At 31.1% G+C, this 22,187-nt stretch overlaps 2 protein-coding genes across 2 annotated transcripts; both read left to right on the top strand.

The window, feature by feature from the left end:
* Nucleotides 1–915: 915 nt before the first annotated feature.
* LOC131030102 (SKP1-like protein 1A) lies at nucleotides 916–2,783 on the top strand. The gene is made up of 2 exons (XM_059209433.1): nucleotides 916–1,309; nucleotides 2,410–2,783. The coding sequence occupies exons 1-2, from the start codon at nucleotides 1,007–1,009 to the stop codon at nucleotides 2,581–2,583; spliced, it is 477 nt and encodes a 158-aa protein (XP_059065416.1). The 5' UTR covers nucleotides 916–1,006; the 3' UTR covers nucleotides 2,584–2,783.
* An 8,339-nt stretch (nucleotides 2,784–11,122) lies between these two features.
* On the top strand, nucleotides 11,123–12,697 carry LOC131856781 (uncharacterized). The gene is made up of 2 exons (XM_059208704.1): nucleotides 11,123–12,383; nucleotides 12,433–12,697. The coding sequence occupies exon 1, from the start codon at nucleotides 11,123–11,125 to the stop codon at nucleotides 12,074–12,076; it is 954 nt and encodes a 317-aa protein (XP_059064687.1). The 3' UTR covers nucleotides 12,077–12,383; nucleotides 12,433–12,697.
* Nucleotides 12,698–22,187: the final 9,490 nt, after the last annotated feature.

The following is a 22,187-nucleotide window of genomic DNA, read 5'->3' as shown; positions in this document are numbered from 1 at the left end:
GAAGTCATATTTTGATTTAAAAGAACTCATACTCTTAAATAAATAGTATAGATATCTTAAAATTATTTTATTTTATTTTAAATTATATTTACTAAATATAACAACATTAAAATTTTATTATATCTATATAGTTTTTGTTTTCTTAATATAATTTGTTTTATTGTAATTTGTAAAAAATGAGTATTTTTATATTTGAATTTTAAATTTCTATCATTAGTCAAAAATCATTAAAAATAGAAAATATATATTTCCTATACATTATAATAATGAAATAGTAATTGCTTTGTTTAAATATACATATTTTTTGTAGATGAGAGGTGCAATTTAATTATTTGAGTTAGATTATTTTGGATCACATTCTGTGTTAACCATCATCTAAATGTTGATGCGAAAAATTGTAGCACAATCTAAACAAGAAACGACATTAACTAGAATATTATGTTACATTTGGATTTATGTTTATTATTAAATATTAATTCTTTGACCTTGTAAATAACTATCAAATTTAAGCTAAGATATTTAATGTATCATATTAATTTAGTTCATTTAAATTAACTAAAAATAGACATAAAATATAATAATTTTAAAATCGATTCTCTTTTATTTTAATCATGAATCATATCTTATAATCACAAGGGCAAATCATGAATTTTAATTAAAAAAACATTGAAACTAAAAAAATATTTAGTTACTATTAGAACGATAAAAACGGCCGACGGATTTTCAAAAATAAAAATAGCCACCGATAATAACACAAGAAAAAACAAATCACCACCCGGGTTAGTGTTAAGCAAAAAGCCGAAGCGCCAAAAATATAAAATTCGCCACAAATAACTCACAGGCCTATTTTTATCCATATAAAAAAATACCCGTCCCCCACATATAAATACAGGGGTTAGCCAGTCATTGCATATTATTACAAAGTGAGTTCTAGATTTTTTCTTTCTCTTTCTTGGATTTTCGTTTGCTTTCCCTCAGCAGGATTTCTGTTTTCCCCAAAACATCCATGGCGAAGGAATGTAAAGTGAAATTGAAGAGCTCAGATGATGAAATGTTCGAGGTTGATAAGGCCGTGGCATTTGAATCTGAAACAATCAAGAATATGATTGAGGATACAGGCGTGGAGAGCGTGGTGCCCTTGCCGAATGTAAGTAGTAACATCCTGGTCAAAGTTATTGAATATTGTAATTATCATGTGGATGCCGCCAAGACCAGCGTAGAAAAGAGTGCTATTTCGGAGGAGGATGTGAAGAAGTGGGATCGGGAGTTCGTGAAGGTGGATCAAGCTACCCTTTTTGGTCTTATACTGGTATGTATGATTTTCAGCTCCCCTTTATTAGAGTGTTTAGACGTTGTTTTTGATGTATTACTTAGGGTTTCAGAAAGAAAATTGAACTTCTTATGTTGTAAAATTTGAGGTTGGACATTAAGGTTTTCCAGAAATATTATAAATATTTTGGCTTTAAGCACACGGATTTCGAATAGTTGATATGTATTAAATCGTAGGATGAATTTTGTTATCGTTTGGTTTGCGGGGTTTCAGGTTAACATGTACTTGTAGTGGGTTTATTTTTGCTATGGTTCTGCTTAACAGATTTTTGTGTTTTGGGACAAATTGAAGCAATTTCCCTTACGGATTTTATGGGGCTTTGGAATGTCTTTAATGGTAGGATTTGCGGGATGAATTTTTGCGCGATTTTGTTTTGTAAGCATTTATATTTTTGTTTCACCTGGTTTTGTTTTGTAGGCTTCATATTTTGTGTATCCTGTTTTAGTTTTTAAGGTTTCATATTGTAGTGCCTTTGAACGACCTATCTGGATGATTTTCGAAAATTAGATGTTTAAGTTTATCCAGAAAATTTGAAGCTATTTGTTTAAGCTTGTTCAGAAAATCTGAAGCTATTTGTTTTAGTTTGTCAAGAAAATGTAAAGCAATTCTTTTAAGGTTTGTCCAGAAAATTTGATGTTTTTTTTGTTTGAGGTTGTCCAGAAAATTTGAAGCTTTTGTTTAAGTTTGTCCAAAAAATTTGAAGCTGTTTTTGGAAAAATGGTAGCCTAGCGGATACTTTTCTTAATAAAACCAGCATTTCGTACAATGCATGTTTTAGATGGATATCTGTAGTGCCATCTATAAAGTCTTAGTTCTGATTTCCTCTATTCATGTAGTGAAAACATTGAAAGAGAGGGCAGGATCTGGAAAATGCCTCTGTCTCTTTTGCATTACTATGAGGGAGATGTACCGTTCCCCCCTTTCTGTCATTGAGGATGTGTGTGTTTGCCTGTAGATGATAGATTTAATTGTTTAATCGTTTGCAGTATATATTTGCTGATATGCTTAAGTAAACTTTATTTTCTCTATATGTATAAATTGCAAATAATGACTTGTTATGTATATTTATTTGCTGATAGGGAGCCAACTATCTGAATATAAAGAATCTTCTGGACTTAACGTGCCAAACTGTAGCTGACATAATTGAGGGCAAAAGCCCAGAAGAGATCCGAAAGACATTTAACATAAAAAATGACTTCTCTCCTGAAGAGGAGGCAGAGGTCAGGCATGAAAATGAATGGGCCTTTGAGTAAATCTGAAAGTTAATTTTTATATAGTTTTGTGGCATGGGACTTGGATTTCTTACCAAGTATCTTTAAGAACTCGGAGATTTGATATCTGGTTTTTGGCTGGTATCCTTTATTTAAGTTGTATTAAATGTAGCAGTTTTAGGTGATAAGTTGACAATATTTCAAGCAAAGGCAGTCTTAGGTGATAAGTTGACAATATTTGATTGTGTTGTAAAGATACAATTTAAATGTTTTTATTTTCAAATTTGATGTAATTTGAAATTATTAGCTGTCATCTATGTTGATATTTTAGTTGAAATTATTAATTAATATTAATCAATAAAACATGCACAAACCAACAATAATCAATGATTTCACCAATCATAATCATCATTGATACATTTTTTCCTTTCATGAAAATGAAAAAATGTAGTTAAGCCCCAATATTAGTTAAATTTTTTTAAATTAAATAATTCTTTAAAAAAAAAAAAACTGAATATATAGAAATTAAATTAAAGTCATAAAATCTTATATAAATATATTAAATGTCATTACTTTGAAAACTCAAAAAATCATTAAAAATCATTTTATTCTAATTTTAAAAAAATGAAATACTAAATTTAAAATAGGGTTTTTAATTAAAATGTTTTATTGTGGAAATATTAAATTTATTGTTAAATATTAATTTTTGAAGTACAAGTTTAACATCAATATTTAGATAACAATTTTCTTTCTATATTAAAGACATTTATTTTTTTAATTTTATAGCAAAAAAGATCATTATTTAATTATTTTTTTTCATTTTATAGTATTTATATTACAAGATTAATTCATCCATATTGTTCATAAATATATGTAACTAGCAATCTCACTTTGGTGTATAATGGGTAGGACAAAGAGATCTGTAAGTTCAATTAAGAAAATTTTGATATAATAGTTACTTATATTTGTATTGTACATGAGGTTAATTGGTAGGCCTTTAAAAAATTGATGTTTTCTATGCAAAAAAAATTAACAATGACATGTCACATTGTTAAGGAAGTCTTTTGCTTTGTGCAACAATGTTTGATGCATTGGTGATGTCATCTTATGTGTGGTTACGCTTGTCATGACACCTTGTGTGTCCATGTGAGCATCACCTTCAATTAAAAAAAATCATCCAATGTTAATTAGTGTCATGTGTGAAATCTTGGGGCATTACATCATGGAAATGTTTGAGAACAATTTAGTGTTTTTAAAAATGATTTATACAATAACTACATACACTTGTGTTTTACATGAGGTTAATTGGTAGGCCTTAACAATGACTATCACATTGTTAGTAAAGTATTTTGCTTTGTGCCACAATGTTTGATGCATTGATGATGTCATGTGAAATCTTGGGGCATTACATCATGAAAATTTTTGAGAACAATTTAGTGCTTTTAAAAAAATAATTTTTAGTGATGGATAAAATTGTTGAAGTATTAATATTTCAATCTATCCCACTGATGTCATGATTTTTTTGGTTTGACCACATGAATTGTTAAATGGATTTTTTCACTTAACAATTGAACCATCTATGGGCAAGCATCAGTGGAGAAGTAATAGGTTCAAATCAACTATGCATCCACTTAAAAGGATTGAAATTGAAAAAAAAAAAAAAAACCTCCAATCAAAAACTTACAAATCTAACCCCCAAATTTTAAACAAATTCTAATGCTAATTTTAGCTATATCCCAACTTCTCCTTCCATGTATTTGTGTTTTAAAGGCATTCATTCATTTTCATTTGAATAATATTTTTGTATGTGGAAGTCATTACGTCGAGAGGCATAACCTACAATGGCATCAATAGGAGGTCATCAGGATGGAATATTCCATGTAAGAAAAAAGAAATGTTTGACATTCCCAACAGTTACAATCATTGCAATCGCAGAATTTGAAATTCCAAGAGCCTTGCATCAATAGGAGCATCTATTTCTTCTTGCATGTAATTGACCAAAGGCACACTAAGCGTTTCAATTTCCATGACTCCGCGCTAATATTTGTATCCATACTACAATTTGTTACTATAAATTACATAGGCTTGCCTATGTTCTTCATGTAGGTTTCTGATTTTGATCAACATACATTTGGGAGGATATAAAATTATATTATTAAAAGCATCCCTCTATTTGAGCTCAAATCATTTGTATCGTTGTTTTTTCAATCTATATGATCCATTTGGAACTGTAGGAGTCTCAGTCGAAGAGCTTATTCTTGAGGTTTGTTTGGTAGGTAATGTACCTATTTTGTTCAAAAATGCATTTTTGATCCATGCACAGGTTGGGATGTTTATGGAGTATTTTCTTTTGCGATTAATGATTACAATGAGAGGCACTCCTATACAGTCTCGGAATATTGATAAAAGAAAAAAAATATTTAGCAGTTACAATCACATTGACTTATTAAATTTTTATGAGTATGGAATTTGAAAGGTCAGTCGTTTCATGTATGTCATAGTTATGTATGTGTTTTGCTATTATGTTTTCTTTACAAATTCCATGATTGCTTGCAGATTGGAGAAATTTAGACAGTAAATTGCTAAATTAGATGTTTTGAAGTTTTATTTCTATAGCTTATTTATCGAGTTAGGGAAAGCGAAAGAAATCTTTGTTCTATTTTGGAATTTTTGGAGATAAATGAGTTTATGCCTAATCTCTGATGAGTTTATGAGTTTATGTTCATCGTCTTCTTGTTGTTTCAAAGCCTCTTTCTGCATTATATGTCCTCAGTCATTTTGAAAATATTGCATTTCCATGCTAATGTCTTCACAATTTCAACAAGTGATTAAATATTTCCATTAGTATGATCCAAGTTCCATTTTTCAAAATATCAAGCAAATAGAAATTAATCATGGCTTAAAAGCTTTAAGCTCAAATTTTCACAATTTTCTCAAGAATCAGGGTTGTTATGTTCAAGGAGATAAAGATTAATTGTGCTTCTTTTGAAGTTTGATAATTGTATAAGTTTTTTCTATTCAAGTTATTTATGATTCATAAGGTTATGTTATTCACATGAAAAGAATATTTTATGCATAAAGAATACAAATGTTTGACAGACATAGGGCAACATCCATTCTTTTCAATACTAATGTAAATCATGAACAAATAAAGAGAAGTGAAATACAATGGCTATTGATCTATCATTTCAACCAAAACATAAGGTGGTCAAATAAGTGAAATCAAATAGATTATGAATCATAAAAAAAGTTGAATGTAAGGTTTGATCAATTTATTTATTTAAATTTTTTTAAATATTATTTGTAAATCTCAAAAATCAATTGTAAAATTAATTTATTCTATAATTGATTGGTCATTCATTTAAAAATTAAAAATAAATAGAATTTAGTTTAACTAGAGAACATGAAATGATTTGCATGGAGAAAGCCAAAATATAATAAAAATATTATTTATATATCTACAAAAAAATTCCAAAAGAATAGAAGCAATATTTTTATGAGGAAAAATTCTTAATTTTCCATTTAGAAAGATCAAAAAGAATTTATATGTTTCTAAATTTCAATCATAAAAATATAATTTTTCTATATTCCAAAAATCAAAGTTATGTGCATGCACAAAATTTTTTAAAATACTATATAATATTTAAGATATAAAAATATTTATTATTAAAACTTTCTTATTTATCATATAGATATGATTTTTCTATTTTAGTTGAGTTAAAAATAATTTGAAAATAACATATGATGATTGATTTAGAAATCTTAAAAATAATTTATCAAAAATTAAAAGGTTAAAAGAAAATAATTTTAATTAAAAAAAAAGATTTAAGCTATTTAGAAATGTCTTAATTTTATTAGAACAAAGTTTAAAGTTATTCATTTTATAGAATTATTGAATAAATGTACATAATAATAAAGATTTTATTAATATTTCATAAAAAATAGATAATAAGTTTTATGAATGCATAATCCTACAATATTAACCCTAATTGTAGCACAATCGTAGCCCTAAACTTAATCTTATCATAATTTCACCATAAGCCTAAAGTAATTGAATCATAATCATAATTCTAACCCTAATTGAAATTTAATACTAATCATAACTATGATATAACATTTATCATGATCAAACCCTAGCCTTGCTAATATTCTTAATCTAGACTCAATTCCTTGACCATAAGCTAACCCTAAACTAACCTAAGTAATCCTAATAATGATGTAAACCCTAACTATTATCCTAATCCTAATCATAAACCCTAACCTAAACCATTACCCTAACCCTAACCATGATTCAAACCCTAAACCTAACCATAGTCCTAGGCCCTAACTCTATCCATAATCCCAACAATAACATTAATAATTGTATACACTAACCCTAATCCTAACCCTAACCATGATGTAAACATTAGCATTAATCCTAATACTAACCTTTAACCCCAACCATGATGTAAAACATAACCCTAGAGCTATAATACTAATGTTAACCCTAACCCTAACCCAAGCCATGATGTAAACCATAACCTTTACCATAGTCCTAACCACAACTCTAAACCATTACCATAGTCATAACCTTAACCCTAACCCTTACTCTAACCTAAACTAATCATAACCCTAAACCCTAACTCTAAAAATAGGGAATGGCTCTACTGCCCTTAGGATGCACCAATCATATATTACAATGTATTAATAATATATGAAGGGTATTGATATCTTGATGCATCCTAAGGGTTGGATAGTTTTTTCCCTAAGAGTAATCCGAAACCTAACCATGATGTACACCCTAAGCCTATCCATAATTCTAGACAAGATGTAAACCCCAATCCTAACCATGATCTAAATCCTAATCATAACAATAACAATAATTATAACACTAAACCTAACAATAACCCAAACCATAAACCCTAACCCAAGCAATAAATCTAACGCTAACCATGATGTGAATCCTAACCCTAACAATAACCATGATATAAACAGGAACATTAATCCTAACAATGACGCTTAACCCTAAACTTAACCATGAAGTAAACCTTAACCCTAGCTATAATCCTAACCATAAATGTAACCCTAAGCCTAACCATAAACCTAACCCTAACTCCAACCCCAACCATGATGTAAACCATAACGCTAGCCATAATCCTTACCATAACTCTAAACATTAACCCTAATCTAACCATAAAAGTAAACCCTAACCCTAACAATAATCCTTAGCCCTAACTCTATACCTAATCCTAACTATAGCCCTAACCCTAACCCTAGCCATCATCCTAACTATGACCCTAACCCCAACCATGATATAAATAATAAACCTAACCATAACACAAACCATCACCCTAATCATAATCCTTACCCTAACCCTAATCATAACACTAACCTAATCATAATCCTAAACCCTAACAATAATCCTGTCCTAAACTTAACCCTAACCTGAGTTAAACCTTAATCCTAATTTATTCCTAACCTTAATCTAGCACAAACCCTAATCATAATTGCACTTTAATACTAATTTAACCCTAACTTTAACGTAATTGAACCATAACCTTAATTCTAACCCTAACTTTGATGTAACCCTAAACGCAATTGTAACCCTGGCATTATACCATAGTCATATACTTAACCTTACAACTAAACCCTAACCCTCACCATAATGCTAAACCAAACCCTAACCATGATATACACCCTAACCATTATCATAAGCTTAACCTTAAACCCTAACCCTAATCATAACCCTAACCATAATGAAAACCTTAACCTTGACCATAATGCTAACCTTAAATTTAATCCAAAACACAACCATAAACCAAATCCTAATCCTAACCATATCCCCAATTATAATTCTAATACTAAGTGTAACTATGATTGTGCTTACCCTAACCATACTTTTGATGTAAACCCTAAACATAATTGTAACCATGAAACTAAACCCTAACCATGACCATAAATTTAACTCTAATATTAAACCATAATCATTACCCTAACCTTAACCATGATATAAACCCTAACCTAACTAATAAACCTAACTATCACGCAGACCCTAAACCTTAAGCCAAGCAATAAACCTAACCCTAACCATGATGTAAATCCTAACCCTAACAATAACCATGATATAAACACTAACATTAATCCTAATACTAACCCTTAACCTTTACCCTAACCATGATGTAAACCTTAACCCTAGCCATAATCCTAACCATAAATGTAACCCTAAGGCTAACCATAAGCCTAACCTTAACTCCAACCCCAACCATGATGTAAACCATAACCCTAACCATAATTATTACCATAACTCTAAACCTTAACCCTAGCCTAACCATTACCATAAACCCTAACCCTAATAATAATCATTAGCCTTGACCCTAAACCTAATCCTAACCATGACCATAACTTGAAACCTATGACTAATCCTTACCATAAACCCTAATCCTAACCTTAATCTTCAACCCTAACCCCAACCATAATCATCACCCTAACCCTAAGCATGATGTAAATCCTAACCTTAAACAATGATGTTGATCATGACCCCAAACCTAAACCTAACCCTAACTATGATGTAAACCCTCACCCTAGCCATAATCCTAACTATGACCCTAACCGCAACCATTATCTAAACAATAAACTTACCAGAACCCCAAACCATAACCCTAATCATAATCCTTACCCTAACCCTAATCATTATGCTAACCTAACCATAATCCTAAACCCTAACCTTAACAATCATCTTACCCTAAACTTAACCCTAACCCAAATTCAACCTTAATCCTAATATATTCCTAACCTTAATCTAGCCCAAACCCTAATCCTAATTGAACTTTAATAGTAATTTAACCCTAACTTTAATGTAATTGAACCATGATGTAAACCATAACCTTTACCATAGTCCTAACCACAACTTGAAACCATTACCCTTATCATAACCCTAACCCTAACCTAACCTAATCATAACCCTAAACCCTAACCCTAAAAATGGGGAATGGCTCTACAACCCTTAGGATGCACCAATCATCTATTATAATATATTAATAATATATGAAGGGTATTAATATCTTGCTGCATCCAAAGGGTTGGATAGTTGTTTGCCTAAAAATAGCTTTAAACCTAACCCTAACCATGGTGTACACCCTAACCCTATCAATAATTATAACCACGATGTAAACCCTAGTCCTAACCATGATGTAAATCCTAACCATAAACATAACCATAACCATAACCATAATCCTTAACCTAACTATAACCCAAACCATAAACCCTAACCCAAGCAATAACCCTAATGCTAACCATGATGTAAATCTTAACCCTAGCCATAACCATGATATAAATACTAATATTAATCCTAACACAAACCCTTAATCCTAACCCTAACCATGATGTAGACCCTAACCCTAGCCATAATCCTAACCATAACTATAACCCTAACTTCAACACCAACCATGATGTAAACCATAACCCTAACCATAATCCTAACCATAACTCTAGATCTTAACCCTAACCTAACCATAACCATAAACCCTAACCCTAACAATAATCCTTAGCCATAAACCTAACCATGAATAAACCCTAAACTATGCTAGCCCTAAACCTAACCATGCTAACCCTAACCATAATATAGACCCTAACCATTGGCATAACCCTAAACCTAATCATAAACCTAATCCAAACCACAATGTAAACCTTATCCTCGACCATAACACTAACCTCAACCCTAACCATAATACATGCCATTAAACAAAGTTTAATATATCTTAGATTTTAGTATTTTCTTTGATCTTGCAACACATATATATTAATAAAAATAGTCTAAATAGAGATATAAAATTGTAAGGATAAAATAATATAATAATATTATAGTATAATTTGTTTTAATAAAAAGATACTATATAATTATATATTAATTCATTTTTTGTTTTCCATGTTGCCCACACAACTACCACTAGCATATATGTCTTAAATTTTAATACATGCTAGTTATAAACCACTTGTATTAAAACATTATGATAGCAGTACATAAAAGGAGTCTAATTGTGCATTATGAGTATGAGTGTGCATTACCCTAAACTAGATCTCTAGAATACAAACCAAATCCATACATGTGGACTCTATCTAGATCTATGAATACAATTTAATCTTGTATAGTATTAATATATTGTTCTAATAGTGAAATAGACTATTACACTATAAACAAAAAGAAACCAATTTCAAACTCAAGAAATAAATTTAAATTTATCAACAAATTTAATCAACAATATTATTTTTAAAACTAAATATTTTTTTTCACATATAACATTTTCATTTTCTAATTTTAACATTTATATAAAGATAAAAACTTTATTTAACTTGAAAATTCTATCATTATTTAATTAATCTAACACAATAACCCAAAGCTTTTGCTTTACAATTTTATTTCGTTAAAAGAATGATCCAGACAATGTAAACATGGTATTAGGTGTAGAAAAATCAATTCTTTCATGCTCACTACAGCTGTCTGCATAAGTTCCAGCTAAAAAGCAGATGACCACGTGGCAAAGTCAAGTGACATTCGCTGTTGTTGTGTTTGCTCATCATTCGTCAAAGCCTTTAATGATATGGCATGGGAGAAGCGGACAAAAAGAAAATATATATGCGTGTTTCTTTCTATATACTTTCTCGGTGTGTGCGGTTGCGTACTTTAAGCAGAGGCAGTCAGGGTTATGATAAACAGGGGGGAACTGAGCGGTTGGGTCATATGGTTTGGGGGGGGGTGCTTTTCTGCGTTTTCGCTGTCTCGATCGAAAGCCAGAAGGCAATAAGCACAGGACAGGTCTGGAAAACATTTTTAAGAAATAAACATTGGATTGCAATCAGGAGTTTGGAGAAGAAGCCTAGTAAAGAAAACCCATTTACCCAATGTTATGAAATTAGATCTGTTAATTTGCAACATCTTGTGTTTGAATCTCCAGGACCTTTGATTTCAGTCTCAGATCTGCCCATGGAGAAATACATGCACCAAACCCCGCCTCAGCCGCGACACCAGCAAAAGGAATTGTCAGATTGTAGAAGACGAAAACCCTTTGTGGAAGACGACAGGCAAAGAAGCATACCAATCAAGAAGATGAGGCTCCACAAAGACACACGGCATCTTATCTATAATGACAGTTCAATCTCCATCTTTTCCCAGGAGCACAGATCTGCCAGGACAAGCCGATCACCATCGCCAGGGTTCGATCCGCTCGCCGTCGCCTCCAATGCACACAAAATCTCCCTGTCCAGTTCGCCGCCCTCGCGGGCCAAAGGGGTTAACAGGCGGCTGGCCTGTTTTATGGCGAGGGAATACCTCTCACGCGGGACACTGCTGGGGAAACCATGGCCGCCGCAGGATTCGAACATGAGACCTCAGGAAAACGCTACAGCACAGCCGAAGAAGAATCTTCAAGGAGACAAAGCTGCCAGTGAAAGGGAAGCGCTCTACTATACTCTCACCACAGATTTCCTCCGCTCAGATGATATTCACATTCCCGGTATTTATAATCCTTCACAGATGGCTGCTTGGCTCGGATTGATTTGATACCAGTCTGCTCAGACCCTAGAATGAAAAGTCCAAAAGATGGCTGTGCTATTTTGTGGTATAAGCCCCCTTTACAATTGCTATTGTCTTCGCATCGTAAAGGTGAAACTTCCTTATATTTTCTTTTGCAGGTTATCTGTTGCGACACAAAAATTTCTGTATAAGAAGGTTTCGACTCTCACGCAGCTGACAGATTCAGAATGTATGAATACGTTTTATGGGGGCGGTATTTTATGGCTAGACTAATACCTGCAGAGTGTTTGGAGTCTGCAGATTGAAAGTAATATACAGATTAAGTGTAAAAGAGGTTTTTTCTCTGCAGATTGAAAGTAATATACAGATTAAGTGTAAAAGAGGTTTTTTCTTTCTTTTACGTTACGGAAGGCAATTCGTAGGTGTCTTTTTATTTACGGCAGGATACAGGTTCGAATCCGGAAAGCTGCTGTTATAAAGCTTCCCTTGTACGAAACCCTCAGCCAGGAAACACTCGGCGTAGTCCACTGGTTGAGTTAATTTTCACTGTTGTTGTTTTGTTCGTCATTTGACGGGATTTTGAAGTTAATTTAAGGCAGTAATTGTTGTTTCCTTCTTTCATGCATCAATCATCTTGTCATGTTACACGAATTGTTTTTTAAAAACTAGTGGGCCCACCTATATATATGCGTGGAACTTAATTTTTTATGTTTTATAATCTCTAAGAACGAATCTCTAATAACCAATGTTATTACTCTGCTGACTATTCGTGCATGGTTTATTGAAATTTAAGTATTTTTGTCCTATGTAGAAATTTGATGAATTTGGAGAGTGGATCTTAGTGATTGTAGGTGAGATAGGCAATATTAAGATATAGATGTTTTATCGTTCTTTTTGGTTCAAGAATTCTTATAAGTTAAAAATATGGAATTATTGTTTTTATAGAAAATTATATATTATTTAGAGAAGTTTCAAAAATAATTACATGGAATATGGAAGTGAAAGGAATGATAAAGTGACAAGAATGTATATAATAATAAAAAGAAGAAAGTAACATTTTGGTAAAATAGTTAGACGAAGTAAATTTTAAACTACAAAGATAATGGAATATTGTATGGGAGTAATGAGTCTTACAAACAACATCAAGGGAAAGACTATTTGTGATAAAGTCTCTTAATTGACAATAAAACCCTAATCCAAGATGTTAAGTATGCTATTCTAGATCAAACTTGTTTCAAAAGTGTACAAATACCTCCAATCATTTTCATTATTGTTGTACCTTTTGCAAATCACAAGCCCTTCAAGTGTCCCCCAATTCCTTGCCCTTACCTCATGTCACCGAGTTAATAACTTGCAAGGACTTCGAGAAGATCAGAGCCATGTGATTGGTGCAAATATTAAGGATATGTCTTGGAATGCAAATGATTTCATTTTCTTGGGGGGTGTCCCTCTAAAATTAGTGGAAGAAGTGTTTGATTTGACCTTAGATGATGATTGCATATTTAAGTGATTGGAAGTAGAGATTCTAAAGTGGATTTTTAATATATATAGGTGCTTGGGCAAAAGCCTTCCCTTTATGAGTTACAAATTTTCATGCAAGGTGTTTGAAGAAACATTGATGCTACTTCCATTGCCTTAATGGCAAGAGGTTTCTTTTTAATCCACTTTCATTTTGAGGTAGATTGTGCTTTTAATAGAGCGATTGACAATGATTCTTTAGCAAGTTTAATACATTTACACATCTCTAGATTCATTTCTTTAATCCAAATACTCATTCGATTGCAGAAGTTACTCTTTAAGCGGGACTTGATTCAGTAGTTGATGAGAAAGGTTGGAGATTTCATTAGATTTGATAAAGCCTGAAATAGTTTTTAGTAGAAATTTGTTAGGCTTTGCATGATGTTAGACCTATTGAAGTCAATCATTCACTCCATCTAAATTTTATCTTATCATGAAGTTTGGAGTGAATTCATTGAATGCCTATCTAGACAATTATTTTATTTCAATCATCTTGGTTATAAGATTTTATAGTGTTCTTCCAAAAATCCTCTAAGTGCTAAAACAATTATAATGCAATAATGGTAAATTCATTCAATTTAGGGTGGCGACCTTGTCTCGATTGGCTAAAGAATGCCATTGTAGGAAAGAGGTCACGAGTTCTAGTGTCACCCACGTCCCCATGCTACCAGAGGGCATCACATAAGAAATGTCAGTCACAAGATAAGGATGGTCTTATTTTGTAAGGTATAGTTTGCTATGTAATGTCAGTATTATTTCAATCAAATTTTAGTTAAAAAATATAAAATTTACATCATTTATAATATTAAAAGATGTAGTATATTTTTTTTATAAAATTATGTAAAAATCATCATTATGTATATTTATAATTATTAAATTAAAAAATTGATATATTTGTAAATTTATTAATAATTTGGAGAGGTTATAAATTTATTTATTAAATTATTTGGGCCAAAGAAACTTAAATTAAATCCTATTAAAAAACATCTAGTAAGTTAATCTTTTAAACATGAACACAGTTATTTAATTTTTAACTAAATAATATATACTATTTTATCTAAAATCGTAAAGAAAATTATAGTTCCTAATTCCTGTTTACCTACTAGGCCTAATACTAACACAATCTTACTAAAACATTTATGTGTATCATATGAGGAATCAATTGGAATTAATGTTTAAAGATATCATATAAGAGAAATCTATTCTTGGCTCCCTCGGATCCCACAAGGGGGGTACCCCCCTTGCTGCCCTCCACACTCATTTATCAATAATAATATTTTTATATTACAAGGTTGAGATACCATTTTCCTAATAGGATAGACCTATTAAAATACCATAAGATAATGTTGCATGTCTAACACCTTTGAATTCATCACCATCATTAGGCTGGATGAACGTGTTGGGTCCCAAAATAATTGCTCAAATTTCTAGAGGAATCAAACTACTTCAAGCTAGGGAAATATCATTTTGAAGGTTTTTTTATCAACTCATGAATAAAATATGAGTGATTAAAGGATAACTGATAAAAATGGATCTTCTCCTCCAATTTAGGTTAAAAAAGGCATAGCAGGGTTTTCTTGAAGGCATCCTTAATAGGATGGATCATAATTGAAGATGAAAGAATTGAGAGTGCTATAGTAGTATCTAATGTATACTTTCCAACAAAATTTATCATTGGACAAAACATAACCTACTACACATATAACCTTTATCAAAATAATATAAAATTATTGCATAAATGTATGATTAACATATTATTCTCTATGATAAGACCCTTAAGTCTCTCTACAAATATTTCCTTAGATAAATAAAGTCAAAATATGAAAGAAATACGTACATTTCAACTCCTAATCTAGTAGTGAAATTTGTTTTCCGTTATAGGTTTATGGAGGATCGTAGATTTCCAATACCGATGCCTAATTTGCAAGAAGTAGAATAATAGTTTACCAAAGAAATAACATTAAAATATAATCAAAGATATGATGTTTAATCAAAGATATGTTGTTGAAAAATAAATATTTTTCATAATCCCACTCCAAGATCTTGAAAATCCATTTGTAATAAGGAAGAGATTGTTAAAAACAACACTTGTTCTTTTTATAATCATACCAACACATATGGGAAGAGGAAACCCAAATCTAGAAATGTATCAAAATTATTTATCTAGAGATTTCCCAAAGATCTATCAATAGCCACTAAGGAGAAATTTAGCTATAAATATTTGTTACCAACTAACTACATGTTTTCTATTTATTAAATATGCTACTTATCCAGTAGGCAGACTTGTATGAATTGAAACTGTATATAATCCCTAGCACTTGTAATCATGTGAAAATAAAGTAATCACTAATCATTATTCTAGAAAATTAAATCGTATATATAGTACCTTTTTGGTCTCTATATGTTTTTTAAAATTCCAACAAAGTACTATATGTAATTACTATGTTGTGTGGAAAAGTCAAAATTCCATATATCTATTAAATGATAGCCTATAAATAGTTTAAAGATCATGCATATATGAAAATTCAATCACCACATTCATGGAAACATATTCTTTTCTTCATAAACTATTTATTTTGTAAGAAAATACAAACCTTTAAGTTGTACATATGTTTTTTATCTTGCAAAATACCTCTAGGAACTAGTTGTAGAGTTAAATTTAGTCATTAATGATGTTAAGGGAAGGTTAGGAGAGTGGTTGAGATGAAGATAAGAGATTTGGTGTCTTCTTATGGGATTACACATAAAAGCTATATATTTGGGATAGAAATTACATGTTTAGAAGTTAGGTTGAACTCCATACAAGAATAAATGATGCAAATGGTATCAAGAAACTTTATAACCTATATTTAATATGGAAAGAGAACTTAAAAGAGAAAATTTGAGAAATTTTAAAGTTCCAATGAAAGACCAAGTGAAAATGTTGGGAGAAAAATGAAGTGGAATGGGATATGGGAAGTTTAGTGTGAGACTAGGGGCGCAAATTAGACATGTATATGAATGTATAGAGATCCATGAAAAATGTAAGGTGGGAAGCAAAAACAATGGGTGGGAAGGTAAGAGGAGGAATTATATATATTCACTATGAAATCATAAAAAAGAAGAGGATATGGATGATTTTAGGGAAGGAAGTGAGATTAGTACATAGGAAAAGAGTAGGAAAGTCTGGATGTCCATCGAAATCCTTGAAATTAGATAAAATGAGCAAAATGGAAGAGGTGTAAAATATATTAAGGGGATTTGATGTAGGATTCATTATTATAATAGGAAATGAACTAGTAAATATCCAATAGTAAATAAAAAATCCATAATTTCATGGAAAAATTAGAAAATAACCAAATCACACCCAAACATGGATCTTTCTTGGATTTTCATAGTTTATAAAGTTTTATATGAACATAGATTAAGAGGAATGATAATTAAGAAAAAATTACAAAGGGAGACCCATTGAGAAATTTCTCAAACCAACTATAGATGTTGGACCTAGAAAGGTATAAAGCAGAAAGGGAATGAGACTCAAGAAAATTTTGGCACCTTCAAAATCACTCCTAATGTAGGTGATTATTTGACTAATTAGGAACTAGTAAGAGAGGTATGGGAAGTGAAGTGTTGGATATATTAATAGATTAAGATAAAGGAATGAAAGAGAAAATGTAGTTAAAGGAATTTAAGTGTGTTGTGGTGTGGGGTAGGGAATTAATTGGAGGAGAGTATTTAGACATAGTCTATAAGGTAAATGATACGTGGCAAAGGGATAACTACTAAAGGATGGACACTAGTAGCATTGGTACTATAAGGAAGAGCGGTGATAGAATGGAATGAGAAATGGTGTAATATGGAATTATGATAGAGCTGGGAGTAGAATTAGATGTATTAATTACTCTCGAAGAATTGAGAATGAAAAAAATTACATTTGAATTCTTCAGTCCATATGGTTTATTTGCAAGGATATGATGAAATATATTTTCGATGTTTGAAAGGTGGATCAACATCTGGAAATATGTGACATTTATGTGAATTCACTCTTTCATCATCCCTTGCTAGTTCAATTTTTTTGTCTCTTGTCTCTATCTATTCATATAATTTAGATCCTCTAAAATTCAATGGCCAAGGGACTTTATATCTAGAATGGAGATGAACTCATATATTTTATTAATTGGCATAATTTATATAATATAAATATTATAAAAATATTTTGACTAGTTAAATAGTCATCTGCAAACCATTCTTCCTCCTTTCTTTTGTAGGCATGCACCCTCCCTACACACAGTGTGTCATTCTACAGAGTTTAGTATCTCTTCATAGTCACATTCAACATCTATCTTTGCAAGCTTTGTTGTATTTTTTAAACATGGATGTTGGTGAAACTTTTGGAATGCCTACAATTGTAAGCATAAATGAATATATTAGTTATTTGATCATCTATAAGTGGTTCATGTGATATATTAGATGTATATGTAAAAATATTTATGTACATGCACACATATTTTTTGATGTGGATCTTCTCTAGGATTCCATGCATGGACAATGGAATGAAAATAACTCCCAACATTTTTCTTTTTCTCCTCATTTGACCAATCGATGTTGTCCATATTTGGTTCTCGATGCATTCAAATGAACCCATGCACATGTGGTGACCCCCTATGTTGCCACTCATATCTAGTCCAATAATATTTAACATTCATTTTTTTTTTGTAAAATTTATTTGTTGAATATTGAATGTCTTATGTGCGTGTAGTGCACGACAATATGATGATAATCTATAACATTTCATTTTTATCAATTTTGAGCTTCATGTGGACTAGGCAGTGGTGATCCTAGCATTAATGCATTCAAATCAAGCCAATACATGTCTGCAACACTCAATGTAAATAATATAATAGGAGTACCAATTTGATGAAGCATATCTATCAATTTTGCATGACATTGAGCCCAATAAGCCCTTGTACCCCTTAATTTGGTTCCAAAATGCATTAGTGTATGAGCTCTACCTGAGACTGTTGCATATTTTCCATATGTTCAATGCAACTCATTAATGGTGATTGGCATTTCTTGAAAACTTGTTTTCACTAATACTGTAGATTGATTTTGTGCATAGTGTCTCATTATCATATTCATCATAAAATATTTGAATCTTGGATGTTGAACAAAATGTTGATCCTTATACCTCAATAGATGTTTTACAATTTTACGGAAATGCACTTGCCTCATTTGGGGTTCTAACTAATTACATCTTCCATCAGGGAATAATATTGGGAATTCCATATCAAGTAATCCTGATGTGGCATACTCGTTGATAAGAGATGCACTAATTCTTGGTCAATCAATCAATGATGTTGGATTTGCATCAGGGTTATCAACCCATGCATGGATCAATTCCATCTCTCTATGAATAGTAAGAGGTTTTGAAGCCATTGATGTTGTGTGCTCGATTATATTACCTTCATTTTTCTTAATCATTGGACCCACAAATATGATTTCCTTTGCATCAGAATCAAATTCCATGTCAACTATCTTTAATTTGTTGAAAATAATTTCATTACAATTTCTTGATAGATTTTTGAAAGCATTTTCATCACTTGTAACATCAGAGTAAAACTTGTCATGCTCTACTTTGTACTTAAGCACTTTATACACACGATCCCTATTGGCTATAAAGTTATAATTTGTGCCATGTTGATCCCTTTTTCGAACAATAATGATTGGCAAATGATCTATTGTATGTGGAAAAATTTGTGCAACATGTTTGACATTTTGTGGGAAAATTATCATGTGTCCTTTGTATATGTATTGACCACCTATTATATGTGTAACTTTTAGTATTGGGTTGACACGTGCAATTAAAATTTCTTCTACCTGATGAAAGTTTGCAAGATCCTCTAGTGGTGGTCTAGGATCCATATTATTTGATGCAGAAAGTCTATGAATAAATCTCTCTTGTTGACATCTAGTACATACAATACCTTGAGTAGTGTGAGATATTTTGATTCCTAGATAACATTCTTGACAAATATGACACATGTTTGGCAATACAAGGTTATTCAATTGATGTCAAAATTGCAATTGGAATATTTTGAAATCATCTTCAGGCATTCCATTCAGGTTTTACATATTTTCAACATGTCTTTGTACATCAAAATTGATTTTCATTGGAGTTGCATGCTTAGGTATTTTTGGTACATGTTCTGTTGAACTTGAACTTTCATTTAGAAGATTCAATTTTGTATTTGCTTAACATTGTTGATTGTATGTGCCACTTGATTGTAGATCAAGTTGATGTCCTTCTTCTCTATTTCAATTTTTTAATTCTTGTACTAGTACTTATGCCCTTCTTCTAACATCTCTTTATTTTTTAGCTTTGTTATCTCGTATTATTTGTTCTTCCCTTTGATATTGTCTTGTTTACTCCTTTGATTTGAAATAGAATCATGGTTGTGCATCATAGCTATCACAAACCCTTTTTATCCATAATTATTTAATTAGGAAAAATTATGTTTATTATTCCCAATGAAATGAAATTGAAATGGAAATGGAAAAGGAAAATTTTAGAAGAATTACATGATATTGTGAAAGAAATTCAAATGAAAAGAAATGATTTATATTATTTTCTGTAAGTGTAATTGAATGATTAGTATTATTTTTATTATTGGGGATTGTCATCGCTAATGAGCAATTGAGTGCAAGTGAATGTAGGAATAGGTGAACACAGATGAAGGCGAGAACAGGGTTCTGGTAGAGTTGTCTTAGGTCATGGACTTTGCTAGAATAAATGAAATCTCACACATCACTTTAGAATACTTATGTGTGCATTTGATATATAATTGGAGTTTGTGATAGAATTAGACTTGAATTATATTAGTGATAGTGAAATATTATGCTTTATTGTTAAAAGAGATGTAAATTGTTAATGATTTAAAAATGAATATTGACCCTATGTTTATATGTTCCTTTTATGCAAATATGTGTGAATGTGTGAAACAATATATTAACTAATTTACTAGTATATATATATTTATCAATTATACGTTTATATATGTATATGAGTTTGAATAATAATTTGATCATATACATGTATATACGTATGTAATTATGATATATAAAAATATATTTGATTATTTTTGTTTTGTGAAATTTCCTTTGATTATATACATATATATATACATATGTAATTACTATATATGTTAATATATTGTTGAAATTAAATAATTATTGTTTTAATAAAAAGTCATTTTATATATATATATATAAACATGAAAAATGACTTAATTGATAACATAATAATCGAAAGGGTTGGCGGTTTATTAATGCAAAAAAAATGTTAAATGAGGGAGGTCGATAGTAATATCGACCACTCCACATATTTATAGGGAGAGGTCGATATTACTATCGAACACTCCTCCTCCCCTTTTTAATTTCTATATCAACCATGTTGCAGCCATGTAGACCAACCCATGGATAATGTTGTACGTGGTGAAAGTCGTGGGTTACCAGCCCACATAAACCCACCTAAACCTCCACTCTCGCATGTGCAGCGAATTCCATTTAGACTTGGCAGCATAGAGACTGTTACCTGGAGAGTTGGTATTAATGCGACTCATGGAAAACTATGAGTTCTAGTAAAGCTGACTTGGCATAAGACTTAAATGGCAGTATAACTTGGTACCGATTTCCAAGGAGTTGATAATAAATTCACCATGCGTCAAACAAATTTATAGTATTTGAAATCTACAAGGAATATTAACCACGATGAAGTGTTTAAGATGAGCATGGATTTTGCATAGAACACCATGATGTGTTTGAATAATTACGTGGTAGTTAGTCCACATAATAACACCGCTAATAAAGAGCTTAAATGGCTTGAATAGTTTGGTGTCATCAGCAAGGATAATGAATATCGATTCTTGGAGAAGACTTAAGTGTTTGAAACCATATAGAACTGTGATGTTGCAGTTAAACAATGTATGGTGTCATTTATAATTAGTCCACCACTAAGAGACATATCCCAAAAATAGGAAAGAAGGTAGATGAAAACAATATATATAGACCATAAAATTGGACGAGAAAGACACATATACAACAAAGGATTAGAGAATGGAATGTAGAAGAGAAAAGTATTGCAGATTTAGGAGTATTACATCTAGACAGAAAAGATTGGTTATGATCATCTTAGATTTAGCATCAAATTTTAGAGAATATAGAGTAGTAAGTAGAGAAGAGAGAGCTTATGAGATAGAATAGCATAGAGGGAAAAGCATTAGAGTCTGGACATATTGCAGATAGTTTTGGGAGAAGTTATCAGTGATCATAACAAACTTGGATCATATTCCAGAGGTAGGCTCTATTCTAGCATGTTTTGTTGTAGAGATCTAAAGATAAAAGAATGTTTTATTTTGTTCCAATTTATACAATAATCAAATGAAGGAATTAGAATCATGATATTTGATTTCCTAATATGAAACCATTTTAAATTGCTTTTGTCATGTGTGTGAAGTAGGGTACCTACATCTACAATACAAACACTCAATAGATCATTACAAGCATCGTTAGCAAATGGAAATTAAACGAAAGATAAACCATGAAAAAGCAACCTATCACCTCCTAAGAGATGCGGGTGTGCATT

This window comes from Cryptomeria japonica, chromosome 7, assembly GCF_030272615.1.
Source record: "Cryptomeria japonica chromosome 7, Sugi_1.0, whole genome shotgun sequence".
NCBI lineage: Eukaryota > Viridiplantae > Streptophyta > Pinopsida > Cupressales > Cupressaceae > Cryptomeria > Cryptomeria japonica.
The sequence above is the reverse complement of the archived record's forward strand: the minus strand, read 5'-3'. Positions and strand labels throughout refer to the sequence as shown.

What these genes read in the sequence shown, in the direction of transcription:
- LOC131030102 (XM_059209433.1), top strand. Translation starts at nt 1,007, where the DNA reads ATGGCGAAGGAATGTAAAGTGAAATTGAAGAGCTCAGATGATGAAATG. An exon ending in CCCTTTTTGGTCTTATACTG is followed by an intron (nt 1,310 to 2,409) that starts GTATGTATGATT and finishes ATTTGCTGATAG; the next exon opens with GGAGCCAACTATCTGAATAT.
- LOC131856781 (XM_059208704.1), top strand. Translation starts at nt 11,123, where the DNA reads ATGGGAGAAGCGGACAAAAAGAAAATATATATGCGTGTTTCTTTCTAT.